General features: G+C 39.8%; 1 protein-coding gene across 1 annotated transcript in view; it reads right to left on the bottom strand.

Annotated features, from left to right (window-relative positions):
• Positions 1–640: 640 nt before the first annotated feature.
• LOC133638614 (netrin receptor DCC-like) overlaps positions 641–20,895 on the bottom strand; it is a 321,291-nt gene continuing 301,036 nt past the window's right edge. The window contains exons 6-8 of the mRNA XM_062031403.1: positions 11,788–11,942; positions 935–1,055; positions 641–645 (exon numbers count right to left, since the gene is read on the bottom strand). Of these exons, the coding sequence (XP_061887387.1) occupies positions 641–645; positions 935–1,055; positions 11,788–11,942 (281 nt within the window). The remainder of the gene's footprint in view (positions 646–934; positions 1,056–11,787; positions 11,943–20,895) is intronic.

Below are 20,895 nucleotides of genomic sequence, written 5' to 3'. Positions count from 1 at the left end.
GCTATTTAAACCTGCCTGGCCATCCAGTCTGTGCTGGAGTATTGTCGATGTGAGTATTACTACTTGTCGCTAATACTTGTCGATGTCATCATTGAAGCTGTACTTGTATCCTGTAGCTGTTTGCAGCGTGCTGTCTTTTCATTCCCAGTTCCTAGTTCCTGTTTCCAGGTATCCTGTTTCCTGTCGCCTAGTTCCTGGTTTGTGTTTTACCTTCTTATTTTGAACATTAAACCATGTTTTCCCACACAAAGCCTGCCTTCTCTGCATCTTGGGGTTCGTCACCAACACCTTGTGACACTAATAGTACACACAATTTTAAAGATCGCACACGCTGTTTAGCGCATGGTATTTAGATCTTAGCAAAACAGGCCCTATGTGTACCATCCAATCTTAACCTCAGTCTTACACCCTTGCACAACACAGTGTCTGGAGACACTTTTCCATTGAGTGCCAACACTTCTTGCCAGTGTTCTGGCGAGACGTGCTCCCCATTGGAATCCATGCACCCCCTCCATCTGTGCATGCATATGAATCCAGAAAATGCGGAAATTTAATTGGTCAATGAAAAACTCTTTTATGAGTTTAATTGTTACACTAACTACAGTTTATAGTTTTTATTTTGTCTTTTCTTATACATGTTTCACACTGCAAACGATCAAATGTATGATTAGGTCAAACGGGGGTTTACAGTTGATGATGCGCGGGCTGGTTTAATTATGTTCAATGTGAAAAGTAAATGTTGGTCTTATGAGGGTTCCAGTAAAGAGTGATTAGTTGAAATATGTATTGCTGTATTTCTGTTTCACAATGACAACATTCAAATATCATAGTAAATACAATACGATGAGAAGGTTTTTACTCATGTAGAAATGTACATGACTCGTCATTAGCAGTGTCAACACATGATTATTCTTTGTAGGCTTGCAGTTCCTACCTGGTTCTCGAAGCAACAGTTGAGCCATCGCCTGTGAGCTGCCAGCGATGTTCTCTGCCACACACTGATAAAATCCTTCATCTGACTTGACCAAACCCAAAATCTGCAGGTTACTGCCATCCTAAACAAACAAACAGAAAAACATGTCAGAAACCTAAACAGTATGTGGAAAAACTGTGTGAGGGCATCAATCCAACATTTTGTGATTTGACTGTAGATTATGGAATCAGGGATAAGTAGGGTTTTAACGGTTCGCCATAAATTTTAAGGTCACAGTTTGGTTCACTTTGGCTACATTCTACGGAGAGAGTTTAAAGTCTTTTTGAGCGACCAAACAAAAGGATTTGTAACCAAAAATAATGGTTTTGAGATTTCAAAACATTGTAAACAACAATAAAGATTTGCAAACACATTTTTCCTTAAATTGCATAAATGTTTGGGTTGTAATTGTTTTATATTCCATTGGAAATCTTTCTTTTTGAGTTAATTTTGTATTTATTTATTTCCATCCATCTTCTTCTGCTTATCCAAGGTCGGGTCGCGGGGGCACCAGCCTAAGTAGAGAAGCCCAGACTTCCCTCTACCCAGCCACTTCGTCCAGCTCCTTCCGGGGGATCCCGAGGCGTCTTCCCAACGTGTCCTGGGTCTTGTTTATTTGGTAAAAAAAAATGTTTTTGGGGTTTAAGGGGTCATATGATTTTTTTGGTAACACTTTAGTATGGGGAATATATTCACCATTCATTACCGTATTTTTCGGAGTCTACGTCGCAACGGCCGAAAATGCACAATAAAGAAGGAAAAAAAACATATATAAGTCGCATTTTTGGGGGAAATTTATTTGATAAAATCCAACACCAAGAATAGACATTTGAAAGGCAATTTAAAATAAATGAATAGTGAACAACAGGCTGAATAAGTGTACGCCATATGACGCACAAATAACCAACTGAGAACGTGCCTGGTATGTTAACGCAACACATCATGGCAAGAGTCATTCAAATAACTATAACATATAGAACATGCTATACGTTTACCAAACAATCTGTCACTCCCGATCGCTAAATCCGATGAAATCTTCCTCCCAGATGTCGCCTCTGGTATGTCCTTTCTTTCTGCTGCTCGATTGCCGTTCTCTGCTGCATATTTCACTACGTCCAGCTTGTAATCTGCAGTATATAATTTCCTTTTTGGTGCCATTTTTGTTCAGTCCTTCTCAGTTTTTATAAGTTACCGCCAATGATGATGTGATCCATTTTAATAGCTACGGCAGTAGCATATAGCAGTTAGCATCCCATGACCCACAATGCACTTCTGCCATGACCCTACCCCGCCAAATTATTATTGGTTGACGTGTGACTGACGATTGCTGACGTGTGTGTGTGACGATTGCTGCCATTCGCTTCGTCTCTTATGCGAATGAGATAAATAATATTATTTGATATTTTACGGTAATGTGTTAATAATTTCACACATAAGTCGCTCCGGAGTACTGTATTTTCCGCACTATAATGCGCACCTAAAAACCTCCAATTTTGTCAAAAGCTGACAGTGCGCATTGTAATCCGGTGCGCCTTATATATGGACCAATATTGAGCCTCCAACAGGTAAAAGTTTCAATCAATCAATCAATCGCAACTACGGTAAGCAGCCGCCGACTTCATTTTCCCCCTTAGAAGAAGAAGAAGCGTGTGGTGCATGCTGGGATATATACTGCGCGAGGCGTGCCGTTTCATTTCCATTTGTTTGTTTATGTAAAGACTCCAAAATGGCTCCTATTAAGAGACACGCTTACGACGCAGAGTTTAAACTTAAGACGATCAGTCACGCAGTAGAACACGGCAATAGAGCAGCAGCGACACTGACTCGATTAATGACGACTTCGACGAGACGGAGCCGTTGGATGCCGTATCCGCCCAACTGTTTAATTTCGGACACTGAAGAAGAATAATTTGAGGGATTCGTGGATGAGGAATAACTTCATAAAGTGAGCTTTACATGTTTATTTTGTGTGTTATGTTGTGTGACATTAACGTTTGAGCATCGTTGAGTTATTGATATATTGTTATTGCTCTGCACTATTTCGAGTGTTACTATATTGTGATCGCACTAACGCAGGGGTCACCAACCTTTTTGAAACCAAGAGCTACTTCTTGGGTACTGATTAATGCGAAGGGCTACCAGTTTGATACACACTTAAATAAATTGCCAGAAATAGCCAATTTGCTCAATTTACCTTTAACTCTATGTTATTATTAATAATTAATTATATTTATATTTGTGGAAACACTGATCATCTTAATGATTTCTCACAATAAATATATATAGAAACAGATAAATATCAATGTGCAACACTTTATTTTTATATTTTCTCTAAGTGCACATTTTTCAAATTGAACATTTTCAAATGATCACTTCTAAGACAGTCTTGTGAAATCACAATATCCCATTTTAACTAGCTAGCCACTAACATGTTTTAACAAATCATGAATTACTTTGCACCATGTTTGTACAAATAATAACTCATGTAAAATACAAAAGTCAACTCTCAAATTTTTAAATAAATCATGTCACACTTTGAACTGGACACCAAATCTGTTATCTGTTTCTTTGTCAGTTAGTGGGAAGCCTGGCATTGCATGCTGTTAACTAGTGTGTTGTACTCTGGTGTGTAACTTGACACTGCAACTCTGAGTGAGTCTTGCAGATGTGCATCAGTGAGGCGTGTTTTGTGTTTGTTCTTGATGAAGTTAATGTCAGAAAAGGCTGATTCATAAAGATAACTTGAACCAAACAGGCTTGCAACCTTCATAGCTGCTGCACATACACCACCTTGTTGACGCAGAAAAGTATTTCTGCGTCAACAAGGCACCAAAAGTTTGGTGCAGCCTGGTGGGCTTTGAGGTGGAGGTCATTTTGCAGTGTTCCAATTTCAATCTCCACCTGTTCAGCATCCAGGCTGAATATTGCACTTAACTGCTCAGCAATGCATGATATGTCCACGTTCATGAAAGGATTAGAAATGAACGACACACATGGCTCAAGCTGATCCAGGTCACAAAACCTGTTCTCAAACTCTTGCCCAACTCTGTTTATGACCTGAGAGTACTTTTCTGCAACTTTGTCAAAAGCCTCAGATGCAGAAGCATTGTCTTTCAGCACCATCTGCACAGAGGGAAAGTGCAGCACTTTTTTTCTCTGTAAATGCCAGCTCACTGGTAAGTGCTGCTATTTGAGCTATTTTTAGAACAGGCCAGCGGGCGACTCATCTGGTCCTTAAGGGCTACCTGGTGCCCGTGGGTACCGCGTTGGTGACCCCTGCACTAACGTTTGATTTACCGTAACAGTATCACTGTTTTTTACTTGTTTATTGAATCAGGCAAACGTTTCCCTCCACTATGTGATATAAATGTTGCACTACATGTTATACCTTGCTGTTGTTAAAGGCCTACTGAAACCCACTACTACCGTCCACGCAGTCTGATAGTTTATAAATCAATGATGAAATCTTAACATTGCAACACATGCCAATACGGCCGGGTTAACTTATAAAGTGCAATTTTAAATTTCCCGGGAAACTTCCGCTTGAAAACGTCTAGGTATGATGACGTTTGCGCGTGACGTCGATGGTTGAAGCGGAAGTATTGGGACACATTGTATCCCAATACAAACAGCTCTGTTTTCATCGCAAAATTCCACAGTATTCTGGACATCTGTGTTGGTGAATATTTTGCAATTTGTTTAATGAACAATGAACAATGCAAAGAAGAAAGCTGTAGGTGGGATCGGTGTATTAGCGGCCGGCTGCAGCAACACAACCAGGAGGACTTTGAGTTGGATAGCAGACGCGCTATCCGACGCTAGCCGCCGACCGCATCGATGATTGGGTGAAGTCCTTTGTCGTGCCGTCGATCGCTGGAACGCAGGTGAGCACGGGTGTTGATGAGCAGATGAGGGCTGGCGTAGGTGGATAGCTAATGTTTTTAGCATAGCTCTGTCGAGATCTCGTAGTTAAGTTAGCTTCAATGGCGTCGTTAGCAACAGCATTGCTAGGCTTCGCCAGGTTGGACAGCATTAACCGTGTGGTTACAGGTCCAGTGTTTGGTAGTATTGTTGATCTTCTGTCTATCCTTCCAGTCAGGGGCTTATTTCTTTTGTTTCTATCTGCATTTAAGCACGATGCTATCACGTTAGCTCCGAGGCTAAAGTGCTTCACCGATGTATTGTCGTGGAGATAAAAGTCACTGTGAATGTCCATTTCATGTTCTCGACTTTCATTTTCAAGAGGATATAGTATCCGAGGTGGTTTAAAATACAAATCCGTGATCCACAATAGAAAAAGGAGAAAGTGTGGAATCCAATGAGCCCTTGTACCTAAGTTACGGTCAGAGCGAAAAAAGATACGTCCTGCACTGCACTCTAATCCTTCACTCTCACGTTCCTCATCCACGAATCTTTCATCCTGGCTCAAATTAATGGGGTAATCGTCGCTTTCTCGGTCCGAATCGCTCTCGCTGCTGGTGTAAACAATGGGGAAATGTGAGGAGCCCTTCAACCTGCGATGTCACGCTACTTCCGGTACAGGCAAGGCTTTTTTTATCAGCGACCAAAAGTTGCGAACTTTATCGTCGATGTTCTCTACTAAATCCTTTCAGCAAAAATATAGCAATATCGCGAAATGATCAAGTATGACACATAGAATGGATCTGCTATCCCCGTTTAAATAAGAAAATTTCATTTCAGTAGGCCTTTAAAATATAAACAAAACACCACGTCACTGACTTTACCTCCGGGAAAATAATAAAACAGCTGTTTATTCATTTTGAGAGTGAACAGAGTTGCCAGAACGCTGGTTTGTAATCTATTAATAAAGTTTGACTGACCTATCTGACTGTTTTGTTGACATTCCCTTTAGCGCAGCTCCATCTAATGGATGCATAACGTAACCCCAGCCTCTACTGTAGCGTCTATTCTATGCGCCTTATAATGTGGTGTACCTTATAATGCGGTGCACCTTATACATGAACAAAGTTTTAAAATATGCCATTCATTGAAGGTGCGCCTTATAATCCGGTGCACCTTACAGTGCGGAAAATACGGTAAATGTTGCACCCACGGCCAAACTATGAAAAAAACTGCGACTTATAATCCGAAAAATACGGTAGTTGCTTATTAAAATACATATTAGTAACATATTGGCTCTTAAATAGTCATTATTAAGTACTTATTAGGGCTTTATTCTGCATAGTCAGCCATTAAAGGCCTACTGAAACCCACTACTACCGACCACGCAGTCTGATAGTTTATATATCAATGATGAAATCTTCACATTGCAACACATACCAATACGGCCGGGTTAGATTAGTAAAGTGCCATTTTAAATTTCCCGCGAAATATTCTGCTGAAAACGTCTCGGTATGATGACGTTTGCGTGTGACGTCACGGATTGTGCGGACATATTGGGACACCATTGTGGCCAGCTATTAAGTCGTCTGTTTTCATCGCAAAATTCCACAGTATTCTGGACATCTGTGTTGGTGAATCTTTTGCAATTTGTTTAATGAACAATGAAGACAGCAAAGAAGAAAGCTGTAGGTGGGATCGGTGTGTTAGCGGCTGGCTGCAGCAACACAACCAGGAGGACTTTGAGTTGGATAGCAGACGCGCTACCGTGAGTACAGCTTTGGCTTCCAAACATTTGATCGCTTGCCCGTATGTGCGTGCCGCTATGTGCATGTCACGTACGTAACTTTGGGGAAATATATGTGCTGCATGAACTTTACGGAGGTGAACGGTACTTTGGGCTGTGGGATTGAGTGTGTTGTGCTGGTGTTTGAGTTGTATTGGTGGGTTATATGGACGGGAGGGGGGAGGTGTTTGTTATGGGGATTAATTTGTGGCATATTAAATATAAGCTTGGTTGTGTTGAGGCTAATAGAGTATATATATGTCTTGTGTTTATTTACTGTTTTAGTCATTCCCAGCTGAATATCAGGTCCCACCCGCCTCTCACAGTATCTTCCCTATCTGAATTGCTTCCACTGCCCTCTAATCCTTCACTCTCACTTTCCTCATCCACAAATCTTTCATCCTCGCTCAAATTAATGGGGTAATCGTCGCTTTCTTGGTCCGAATCGCTCTCGCTGCAGGTGGGAATGATTGTAAACAATGTGCAGATGTGAGGCGCTCCACAACCTGTGACGTCACGCTACTTCCGGTACAGGCAAGGCTTTTTTATCAGCGACCAAAAGTTGCGAACTTCATCGTTGATGTTCTCTACTAAATCCTTTCAGCAAAAATATGGCAATATGGCGAAATGATCAAGTATGACACATAGAATGGATCTGCTATCCCCGTTTAAATAAGAAAATTTCATTTCAGTAGGCCTTTCACTATGAGTCTTCCCTCAATAACCTCAGAATTATTGCTGATTAGTACTAAGTAAGGAAGTTGTTGTATATGATTCTCCCTTTAATACCACTTAATTAATATGGTCTGTTCCTAACTACAATAACCCTAACCCTTAAGTATTTGTTACTTAGAATATGTTCCCCTAGTGTCCAAATAACTTGCGCTATTTGGTCACCCGGTGGTACCTCGCGTTGCAACCTTACAACTTCCAGGTGGTCCACCGGCCGGTCGCGCGGATGGCGGTGGCTGATTTCCTCTCGCGGCCCTCCACGGAGTAGGGTGGGGGGGAGTGGGCGCAGCCGGACGGCTGCCCGGCCTAGGACTGGCGGTGGAGGCATGTGGAGGGGGCGTGGTCCACGCATCGCCTGTGGGCGGAGCATGTGCGGAAGCCGGCTACGGAGCAGCAGTTACCCTTTGAAGTCACTTGCGGAGTTCCACACGATTTGTTTCTTGGCCCTGTACTTTTCAGCATTCATATGCTGCCCCTTGGCAAAATCATACGCAAATATAGTGTTAGCTTTCACTGTTATGCTGATGACACTCAACTTTACATCCCCCTGAAGCTATTCAACATGCCAGATTTGGGAATGTGGGTTCTGCATAAGCCCCCAAAAATGTAAATCAAACCATGGAAGCATGGCAGAGATATTTAAAAAAACATCTTGCCTTCCTTGATACATGATAAGAGTCGTTTGAAATTTGCCCCATTTTGACTTAAGCAGATATCTCCATATATGGTAGAGATTTACTCGAAGAGCTCCTTTTTGTCTATCCTCTTGTTGTGGGGCAGATTGGCTTGTACATGCACATGGGTCCTCCACTGTTGCAATTTTAATACAAAGCAGCATTTAGTTCTGATTAATACCTGTCAGTAGACTCGATATGGAAGCGCTAAAATCTACATGTGGAGGCACGCACACCGCACACAAAACGGCATATCCTAAAGAGACAATTAGAAAGAGGCTTGAAGATCGTTTGTCAAACATATTCTAAGTGTTTTAAATGTGAAAAAAAATCCTAATATGACCCCTTTAATTAAATTAAACAATGCATGTGCGGCAACTTTTTGCATCTTAATGCCAAAAAAACAGAGATGTCGATTATCAGTCCTGCTGGAAACAAGCTCCTTTTTAAGGATACCACCTTAAATTTTGACCAAAAAAAACAATTTTCCAAAGCGACTCGGTGTAGAATCGTTGTATTATTTTCGACCCAACTCTCTCGTTTGAGGTACACATTAGAAATGTTACTAAAACAGCCTTCTTAATCTCCGTAATATTGCTACAATATGTACATTTTGTTCACCAATGACAGTGAGATCATTATACATACGTTTGTTACATCTCGTCTCGATTACTGTAATATTTTATTTTCGAATCTCACCGTGTAGCATTAAAAGATTGCAATTAGTATAAAATGTGGCTGCTCGACTTTTGACAATTAACAAGAAAGTTCGATTATATTACGCCTATACTGGCCTACCTGAACTGGCTACCGGTACACTTCATGTGGGATTTTTAAGGTTTTATTACTTACATTTAAGGCTGCAGCTAACGATTATTTTTCTATCGATTAATCTATAGATTATTTTTTCGATTAATCGGTTAATCTATAGATTATTTTTTCGATTAATCTATAGATTATTTTTCCTTTTACCGATTATTTTTTTATTCAAAATGAAGATGAAAAAATAAATGTAGGCCCGTTTTTTCAAAAGGCATGGCTTTTATTTACAAAAAAAAAGAAGTATGGCCACTCAGTCAACATTGACAACAACATGACTAAATATTCTGTAACAATGTAAACATTTAAAACTTTTAACATTTAACAAAATTAAAAGTAGCTTATTTGCTTTTTAATGTGCAAATATAAAAGTCAACATCCAGTGCAAATCTTAATATTCTGCAATAGTGTAAGCATTTCAAAAGTAAAAGTATTGCTTATTTTGCTTTAAAATGTGCAAAAATAAAGATAAACATCCAATACAAAAAAGTGCAAAACGAAATATTCTGTAACAACAGTGTAAACATTTCAACAAAAGTGAAAGTATTGCTTATTTGCTAAAATGTGCAAAAATAAAGATAAACATCCAATACAAAAAAGTGCCAATCTAAATATTCTGGAGCACTGTAAACATTAAGTATTGCTTTTAAAATGTGCAAAATAAACATCCAGTCCAACACAGTACACAATAACCAATTCTACTCATTCCAGGGAGTGTCTAACAGTTGTAATGAAGAAAGGTTAGCATGTCTACATGCTATGCTTATTTTCTTGTTTACAATATTCCCAGCAGCTGAAAATAGGCGCTCAGAATGGGTCGATGTTGCTGGAACTGAGAGCTAATTAGCCTTCACCTCAAACCAGGATTGCGAGTGAGCTGAGCTGCAGTTTAAGTTTCTAGAAGGTCAACGGGCTCATAGTGATGTTACTAGTAGTTGACTGGGAGGTGTTTATTATCATTTGGGGAAAGTCCGCTGCCTGATGCTCACCTGCTAAACACCTATCTGCTCCACGCTGAAGCGCTGACTACATGCGCTCTGAATACGCACTGCTGATTGGCTGATAATGCTGCGTGTGTACCAATCAGATGGTTGTGTGGGTGGGACAATGCTGCGTGTGTACCAATCAGATGGTTGTGTGGGTGGGACAATGCTGCGTGTGTACCAATCAGATGGTTGTGTGGGTGGGACAATGCTGCGTGTGTACCAATCAGATGGTTGTGTGGGTGGGACAATGCTGCGTGCTGAGACAGAGGCAGACGGAGCAAAGCAACTTGTTAAGACTTTAGCAGCTAAAGTTAGCTTTGGCTTAGAAACTCGTTCGGTACACCCCCGTACCGAACCGAAAGCCCCGTACCGAAACGGTTCAATACAAAACACGTACCGTTACACCCCTAGCAGATACAAATGACACATTCATGTTTTTGTGTAATGATGACAACGTATGCTCACGCGGACGATTGACTAGTTGATGGTTTTCTTTTCAAATGTTCGTTCATAGCCGTTGTGCTGCTATGATAGGCCATTTCCGCTCGACACAGTGTGCATACAACAACATTATTAGGCCGTTTATTGAAATACTCCCACACTTTTGACCACTTTTGGCATGCTTTTCCCCCCTCGCTCGCACCGCTCGCATCGTCTTCTTTGATCGTCTGCTTTGCGCTTCGCCATGACGGTAGTGTGACGTCATTATGCGACGCGTCGACGCACAAAAACGGCGTCGACGTATTTACGTAACCGATGACGTCGACTACGTCGACGCGTCGTTTCAGCCTTACTTACATTCAGAATTATGTTTCTGATTGTATTGTGCCATATATTAAATCCTGAAATCTGCATTCCAAGAACATCGGCTTTTTAGTGCTTCCCAGAGCCCAAAAAAGTCTACAGGCTCTTAAGCGTTTTCTATTCGGGCTCCAGTACTCTGGAATGCTCTATTGGCAAAAGTTAGAGATGCTACTTCAGGAAAAGCATTCAAGTCCCACCTTGAAACTCATTTATATACCCTAACTTTTGGATAGATCCTGTTTAAACCAGTTGACGTGCCGCTTTTCTTTTCTGCTCTGCCCCCATCTCCTGCATGGAGAGGATACCAGGTGGTCATGGATAATTTCTCGAGTGGTACCAGTCTGGAAGAAGCGCTGGCTGATTCAAGTCGTGAACCGGGGTGGGCCACTCTTCAATGCACAGCTGGTGACGTCTTTGCGTTGCCAACTTGTCTACTGCAAGAATATTCCCCTACGATCCTCTGTTAGTTTCCCGATGGACTCGACTCTCACATTGTCTATTAATGTAATAATTCAATAATTGTACCCATTCGGCATCCATTGCAGACAGTCACCCTGAAGGTGTGTACCCACATCTGTGGTCCCTTCCCAAGGTGTCATCTTATTCCAGTTTGGGCTTTTGAAGTGTTTCCTTGCCTGGATGTGGGTTAAGAACAGCGGATGTCCTGGTGGTTTGTGAAACCCTTTAAAGCACTTGTGATTAAGGGCTATATAAATAAATTGTGATTGATTAATTGATTGATACTCCAGTTTCTGGATTACCGCCCTACGACCTGAGCCACGCTACACTAAGATGTACTACTATTACAGATACAGCTATGTTTATTGTTTATATCCTTGTCCCAACTATATTCCACAAAACATTGTAAAGACTAAAGCCAAAAGCGATTCAGAAACTCCACATAGTTTGGGCAGTTTTATAAACTTTTTCATCATAACATTATCACCAAAGTGTTTGCCCATATGGGAAAATGTCAATCCCCTTTAATATGTAAAGGTATGGAGCATGCTTCCAAACCTGTTCCACATATGACATGAACTGAATTGAATGCAATCATTGGGCTTTTCGTTGTGTGTGTGTGTGTGTGTGTGTGTGTGAGTGTGTGTGTGTGTGTGTGCGTGTGTGTTTTCGTCTTGGCTCAGCTTGGCTCACCACTATTTGGAAGTAGTCACTAGGGATAACTTCCTCTCCATTCTTTAACCAGCGGATGGTCGGTGCTGGGTTTCCTGTCACTGCGCACTCCAGCTCGATGTCGGTGGATTCGTAGGCATATGTGTTGGTTGGATAGTTGAGGAACTGAGGCGGAACTGTAAAAATAAACACCAGACAGAAATAAGCATCAAAGGAATAGTACAAGTCCCACACGAGTCTGTTCTAAGAACTCAGCAACTCTTTGGTGGCTTTTTCTTGATGATGTGTTAAATGTCAGAGCTTATGCAGAAACAAAAACATATTCAACAAAGATTTGTAAATGGTTCCTCTAATTATGACAGTATTCATTCTCAAACTGTGTGACTGTTTTTTCTTGGGTTACAGGAGACTTTGAGAGACCCTGACGTGAAAGCACATATTAGTTTTAAAGTGCCCCTTTCATGCTAAAAACATTGGCAATTATTTCATAGGTCTGGACCTAAACCTGATGTCTACAGATAAAACTGCCCCCAAATTAGAATAGAAAAATAGAAACGCGTAGCGATTTTAGGCTCGTTTTCAAATGAGTTTCAGCACATTTTGGAACACATACTTTTAGCTCTAAAATGTGGGCGGGCCTGCATCAGCCTGCTGACGTCACTTACAAAAGATTGACGCAACGTTATTTTTTGTAGTATGTATTTTGGTAGCATCTTTATCCTGAATCACAATATTTTCTCGCAGTATTTGAAGGAATTAACAAATATTTCAGGTTGTACAACTAATTACAACTAAAGAAAGGTTCAGTCTGCATTTATTTCTAAATGATGGGAATATGCACAAAGTATGGACCTCGCCAATCAAATTGACACACCTAAAGTGAGACGGACTGAACCAGAGACATACAGATTACCAATCGTGCCTTGCACCCGTATTGTACAAGGTTGTGGTCATAAGCCGAAAAGTTGGTCAACTTTCAGATTCCACTCGTTACCAACTAAAACTCCAGACCCACTAAAGCAATGAATAGTCAACTTGGACCTGGCGACATTGGTTGAAAGATTAAGCAAGATGCTAGTTTGTTCTCAACATTTTATACCCAAGGTCTAGTCTGAATTTACCAGCTCAAGTCAGAGTACACGTCTTTTGCTGAAAGATTCAGCCATCCTATCGGTCGGCATCCTGAACACGAACATTGTAAGTACATGTTTGTTGTTGTCGAATAAATGCATGGCACTAGGGCGGCTAGTTTTTTGGTTTGTACACAGCTAGCTTGACAGTGTAGTGTAGTTGTAACAAGCACTACGTGCAGCATGTATCATGATACATATTATAGTAACTTACTTGATGGACCACTGTCTGCGTAAGTTTTTTTCAGTTGATTTTGGGTAGATGGAAAAAAGTTTCTACAGCTGCAAAGTTTTTTAGCGCAAACAATTTGTCTTTCGTTGTGATGAAGTTTATTTGAGCGATGTCTTCCTTGCCAGGCACATTAAAGCATTTCCATCAATAATAACAGAGTGTGCCACTCAGTGCAGCAGAATCATTCCATTTCTGTCAGCATAGCTGACAGCAAGCTCCACATTTACACCACCAAGTCATGCCGGTCCTGACTCTCTCGGCTCCGTTTGTTGACGGAAGTAGGAAGTATGTTGCTATGAGTACTGAAATCAATGCGCGCAGGAAAGAAGCTTGCTTAAAATGGCCAAAATACGGTAAATGTTGCATATATTACATACTATGAATGTTTCTGCTACTACATTTTATACATACTTACAGCATGTATATAAAACAATGGAGGTTTTATACATTGTTTTAGAGGGCTTTGAAGGCAACATTGGTGACTCCCATTAGCTGCAACGTTAACTGCATCTTGTAGGCGTTTTTTTAATCTTTAGAACCCTAGAAAAAAAAGACATACCATATTTTCCGGACTATAGAGCGCACCGGTATATAAGATGCACCCACTAAATTTTAGAAGAAAAACATATTTTTCAATATACTAGCCGCACCAGATTACAAACCACAAATATATACGTTGTGAAATGTCATTTACACAGTAATATTCTGTAAATGTTTATTTACATACCTTAATTGTTACAAATGATGACTCTACCACAGCAGTAAAAAACGGCTGATCAAACAAAACACAAGTCATCGTCATGGACCGACTAGCTGTGGAAGCTAGCTCTCCAATCAGCTAAACAGATTCAATAACTTCATGGTGATGTCATGGTGAGTTTACTGACGAATTTGTAAACTGAAACAATACAAAAAGAATGCTGTTTTAAGTTAACACTAACACAGACACTCGTAAACGTGTTAGCATATTAGGTATCGCTAACGACACAAGCATCATACGAAAGCACGTACAAATAAATACGCATGAATACACTCATGAATACATCACACATTGGACGGTTTAGCGGGTATACTGCTCCCCTCACCTCCCAGGGGGTGAACAAGGGGATGGGTCAAATGCAGAGGACAAATTTCACCACACCTAGTGTGTGTGACAATCATTGGTACTTTAACTTTAACTTTATAAACAGTTTTAGTTATACTGTGAAACTTACAAACGTTGCTTGGAGTGATGAAAAAATAATTCACACGAGTAGAAACGCTATAGACGGCTAAAAGGACATTTTAAAAAATCTCAACCCGTAAATGTAAGGACCCTGCAGCCCATGCAGTGAGCGAATTTGTCCAAAAGAGGAGTATAATTTGCACCGATAATTTTCATGATTCTGACTTCAAAGAAGAAGTGTGTTGGTCGGAGTTTGGAAGGAAAAATGTAAAATACTCAAGCCAGATGTGATCCCAAAAATCAAACACCCTCAGGAGACAAAGATTAAGTTGTCCCCTCCGCACTTGGCATGATAATAATAAATATACTAAAATCAAGCCAAAAAGTCAAACCTGCAAGTTCATGCAAATTACAAGGCTGGCTCATTTTTAATGACTAATACTACTCCATCTGGAAAGCAAAATGCATTATACATAGAGTTGTTCTTCCGTCCAGTGGTTCCATTGAGCAGTTTTACTGATCAGTACTGATTTAGACGCTCTGCGGAACATTCTGTTTTTGTGTGTCTCAGGCTGTGTTTTAGTCAGAGTTAATGGTGCCTCAGTGTGTCGTTGTTGGTGCAGTCCAGTTTAAAGGAAATGATTAGCTCTTAATTAGAGCATTACTGCAGTAATAAAGTTTTACCTACTGATAATGACATGTTGATAGAAAACACATACAGCTACCCTACGTTTAAACTCAGACTCCTCTTTTCTTTCTTTTAATTTTCCTACGTCTATGACCTGGTTCCACTAATTGTTCATTTACTTATACATTTTACAAATTTTTACATCGTACTGTCCAGTGTACGTCAGCCTCCCCTCTGTCTTCCCTTTTGCATTTGTAAAGGCACACTAATTCTCTTAACCTATGAAAATCCAAAGTGACATATTTATGTGGATTATCAGTCATCAATTCATGTTAATTGGCAACAACTGAATAAAATAAACTGTGTTTCACCTTTCATCCAAAAGATGCATACATTTCCAAGTTTCAGGGGTGGAGTTTCCCTGTATTTTTGGTGAGCCTGGTAACAATCTGGATGTTGTCGCTATTAAAGATGGGTAAAAAATTTGGTACTTTTATAGGTAGGCTACTGACAGAATTACGTCTATACTATTAATTCACGTAAACATGACAATATTTCGATACCTTTGTTGCAAATGATGTCACGTCTGGTTGCAGGCTCAGCACTGACTCAAGCAAATTCGTAGCGGACTGCCTCTTGGCAATGTTGCAATTTCCCATGCCAACAAAGCAAGCATGCCCAATAGAAAACGCTCAAAACTAAAAATCCATATTTCTTATATGCCATATACATGCTACTGATTAGTATTAGAAATTTTCCATGGCCATTTCAACACTTTGAAATTTGGTCATCAAAATTACAACTAAGATGTATGTATTAAACAGCTGGTGTGTATTAAATACAATTCTTACAGTCTAAACACTTTGTTAGACTCAACACAAGATAAAACTGGCACATTCAACTTAATGGCAAAGACTAATTCCTGACTACGCCAAAACAGCTCGGACAAAACTGAAATGCATACTAATTCATACTCGCGACTGAAAGTTTAAAAATTTAAGATGTAATTGGACAGCACAGTCATTTTTATTAGCTAAGTGTTAAATGTTAAAAGTTTATTATCACATGAACACACCAAAGTACTGAAAATTGCTACCGTTGAGTTTTGTATCAATTACCAGATATTGGGAATTGGTAGCATATTGGTAAATGTGAAAGGTACCCATCCCTAGTTGCTGTTATGGCATAATAGATTATTTGCCTTCTTAGTGACAAAACAACTTTTTCAAGGTCACTCTTCCTGTAGAATGAGACAATATTTGGGGGAAAGATGTCAGGAAATAGATGTAAGTGTGAAAGAGCCCATGTACTGTATGTCAAACTAGATAGGGCTCCCTCGAAACAGATGTGTGTCATCACCTGTCTCTGGTTTAGACCAATGTCCTTATACCTCTCCCCAAAAGAATGTCTCATTGGAAAAAGTGGCCACTAAAAAGTTGTTTTGCCACTGAAAGGGTGAACAACCTATTGGTGTGCAGGATGACTGTTTACCCGCCTCCAAAGGCCACAAAAGTTCACCCTTTCAATGATTTGAAATTAATTTATGTTCTTTGGTTCAATCCAAAGTACCGCATTTGTGGCAGTGTGCACAATAAAAGTGGCAAGTTACATTATTTTCAAATGAATAATACATTCACTATGAACAATGTACTATGTACTGCATACATTATCACACATCGTTACTCGTGTTTTTGCCCAAAAAATATTAGAAAAGTATTCTGATTGTTCTACTTGGTCTGTGTTGTATCCATCATTTTACCTTAAGCACTCATGTTTTATTTACTTCCTAAAAACACAGAGTTATTTGCTTTTGTTTTGAAGTAACTGTGTTCAAGAAGTCATGCATTCTAAACAAAACATGTGTCTGACGACAACATGACATTCCTGGGTGTTAGATCGTTGTCTGCTGACGGGCTGAATATTTGTTGTTTTGGAAAGCTGGCACCCTTGCCGTGATGGCACTATGCCCTTCAGGCTCATTGTTATCTCTGTTGAGGTTCAGAAATGTTTTTTTTTTTACTTTTCATGACTACTCACAGTTCAAATGCTGATCCTCAATGACATCAGTGTAGTCTGGTTTCTTCCTCACTATGGTCATGACTTTACCATTAAAACATTATACTTTGTACTATTATTTATCCCATGTTTCTTTATGCAGTAGATTCAAAGGACGCCAAAAAGTACTTGTTTGGTGTCAGTACAGTTTGTTAAACCACTGGCCATGAAAACATCACACATGCTTAGTTGGACTGCCAACATCCCAAACCTCATACAATCAGAAAATACTAATGCAATACTAAACCTGCGAGCAGTGTTGAACAAAACCTCGCCCACGTTGCACCGCAAGGTTTGTGCAAATTGGCCAGCACACATGGCGCTTGCGGTTAAGTCCGAGGCCAACAAACTGACCCACCATCAAAAATGTCAGGAAGATCGGAGCCTCTGCAGTAATGCAGTTGCATCCAACCCATTAATCCGACACAACATCAAACATTTCAGGAAGATTGGAGCATACGAACAAAGTTATTTCTGATGTTTTTTGGGGGATTTTTTTAGGTTGTTTTTTAGGCAGTTGGCATGTAGTTAAGTCCCACCCAACACCCCAACCCACCATCAAAAATTTCAGTAAGATAATGTAATGGAGAATGTCGAAGGAAGTTATGACTGTTATAATACTTCAACACAAGGGGGCAAGGGTAGTGTCGAAATTAACGTCCAGGCATGATCAGACCCCGACTTTAAAGCCTCATGTTAGGAAGGAGATCCGATCATCCAAAGTGCAGTAATGACAGTTAGATTGCTAATTGTGTGGGACAGATTTCACCGCCAGGCTCCGCCTACTTTGAATGGCTATGAACAGGTACTGACCCACATAGCCCTTCATGTTGTCATCAACATCATTTCTACCAATTAGGACAAAGAGCTGAACTTGTGCAGTCGAGTTAACGATTTCATGTTTTGTGGATCAAAGTTTTGGCCCTATTCCACGCCCACATTTTATGTCTTCGATAATATTTATTCACAATGTATCATTGCCCATCAGTTTAATATAATACACTACAAAATATGTACTGACCAACACAGCACTTTAAGATATCTTCATCATCATTTGTACCAATTATGATCAAGGTCTGATCTTGTGGACCTGAGTTATTAACGTTTCGTGTTTTGTGGTGAGCCATCAGATCAAAGTTTGCCGCTATGTTACGCCCACATCCATGTTTTTCATCGTTAAAGTAAGACCCCTTTTTTTGAGCATAAAAATGGCCATCAAAACCATCGTAGCCATTTTGGTGCTGTATTATGCCCACATATTATGGCGTAGGAAATGTTATTCGTAATTTATCACTGACTATATGTGTAGTAGCTGTAATTTAACTGCGACTCATTTGGTCAAAATCCCTAGGAGGAGTAAGTAAAAGTATGACTGCTTTTTTTGCCGAAAAATTGAAGGTGAAAAACAAAATGACCGACTTTCTGTTCGTTTTTAGTTATGGTTTCCTGAGACTTTTATGTGTGTCTCCTGCAATTTCCGTGTCGATACATTAAACTGGTGGGAGGGGATAATTGTTTCTAATTTTAAAAGTGGCACTGAGCCAATTTTGAAATTTCACTTTCGGGACCTGAAAAATATTAAATGTTTCGCCATACCTGACGTACCAACAAAATATGGGAACTTTTTGTGCATGTTAAGGGTCTCAAAAAGGCGTCCGAACATATAGAAGAAAAAACATAGCAATTTTAATAAGGCCCTTTTAGTGCTCTGCATCGCCCCTGCGGGCTTGCTCCGCTGCTTGGGCCCTAACAACACAGTAGAACACTAAATCACAATTATGTAGTACGAGGTCAAGGCTGGATGTACTTTTCATTTTATAAATTACAAACTTCGTTCACTGTACAATTAAATGGCCAATATACAAAGATATATAATCAACATTTCTAATTGTTTTCCATTATGGTTAACATGTGCTATAAAGGCCCCATTCTCCCATGTGCTTAAGTGACAAAAGCTACACAATTGTGAATTGTGTAGCTACAACGCAGAATTCACCCGCTTCACTTAAGTCTGTTGCTGCGCACATTCATCCAACATACGCACTTTGGGTGGAACAACTATTCAATTTGGGCATTCTCTGTCAAAACTCGGTTGGCAAGTATTTCCCCACCGACCAAAGTACTTTGGCTTCTACCCGCTTCTGAGGCTGGAATACGTCCAGTGAAAAATTATATTGCACTTGGAAGTTTGAATTCAGTGTACAACACACCTAATGAAATGTAAATGACTTCCAGAAAAACATTGTGATAGCTTAATTTGAACCACCTGGATACATCCACTGAGATGAGGATGAAAGGACCACAATGCCACTCTGTATTAACATCAAAATGCACATTGTTGTCTTGTTTGCTTGAGTGCAAGAGAAGAAAATAATGATCGCAGTGGAAGGGCTCCTCAAATATGAGTTGTGTTTGGACATCATGCAAGTACTAACAGACTTTACAGACATACAACAATTACATCTGGACTGTGAGGCCATCATTGAACTAAATGACTAAACGTGAAACACACACATAATGTTCAGTCTATCAATTGATATGAATTATTTTTTGACAGTTAATATAGCACACAAACACACACACACAAATTCCGGTGTCACAAACATTTGGACGAAACAGAACTTTTAAAGGGGAACTGCACTTTTTTTTGACATTTTGACAAATCTCATAAGAGACAAGGACATATATGTTTCTTTTTTTCATTACAATTATTAATAATCGGCTCGTTTTAGGTAGTTAGAAATGGGGATAATGGGTGTAATCCATCCTGCCTCTAAATCACTCTAAAAATGCATCTAAAAAGAGCCTTCCGTAACCTGCATAGTAACCAAGCTGTTGCAACATTATTGTAAGAGCAAACACTAAGGACCAATTTTTCCAGCATAGTAACACACGGCCTTGCTGAAAGAGACACTCACACGGCTACGGCATTAACAAGAGGTAAGCTAGCTTCTGCTAAGCAGCTGAATCAATTTTGAGTTTGTAATGGTTAATGCTAGATTACCAATCAAACCTTGCACCCGTATTGTACAAGGTTGTGGTCATAAGCCGAAAAGTTGGTCAACTTTCAGATTCCACTCGTTACCAAATAAAACTCCAGACCCACTTAAGCAATGAATAGTCAACTTGGACCTGGCGACTTTGGTCGAAAGACTTAGCAAGATGATAGTTTGTTCTCAACATTTTATACCCAAAGACTAGTCTGAATTTACCAGCTCAAGTCGGAGTACACGTCTTTTGCTGAAACATTTAGCCATCCTATCGGTCGGCATCCTGAACGCGAACATTGTAAGTAATTGTTTAAAGCCTTTCCATCAATAATAACAGAGTGTACAATTCAGTGCATCAGAATCACTCCATTTCTGGCAGCATAGCTTGGCAAGCTCCACATTTACACCACCAAGTCATGCTGGTCCTGACTCTCTCGGCTCCGTTTGTTGACGGAAGTAGGAAGTATGTTGCTATGAGTACTGAAATCAATTTGTGCAGGAAAGAAGCTTGCTTAAAATGGCCAAAATATGGTAAATTTTGTATATATTACATACTATGAATGTGTCTGCTACTACATTGTATGCATACTTACAGCATGTATATAAAACAATGGAGGTTTTAGACATGGTTTTAGAGGGCTTTGAAGGCAACATTGGTGACTCCCATTAGCTGCAATGTTAACTGCATCTTGTAGGCGTTTTTTTAATCTTTAGAACCCTAGAAAAAAAAAGACATACCGTATTTTCCGGACTATATAAGCTGCACCCACTAAATTTTAGAAAAAAATAATATTTGTCAATATACTAGCCGCACCAGATTATAAACCACAAGTATATATGTTGTGAAATGAGTTATTTACACAGTAATATTCTGTAAATGTTTATACCTTAATTGTTTCCAAACGGGGACTGAACCACTGCAGTAAAAA

This window comes from Entelurus aequoreus, linkage group LG21, assembly GCF_033978785.1.
Source record: "Entelurus aequoreus isolate RoL-2023_Sb linkage group LG21, RoL_Eaeq_v1.1, whole genome shotgun sequence".
Taxonomy (NCBI): Eukaryota; Metazoa; Chordata; class Actinopteri; order Syngnathiformes; family Syngnathidae; genus Entelurus; species Entelurus aequoreus.
This window is presented reverse-complemented; position numbering and strand designations above follow the sequence as displayed.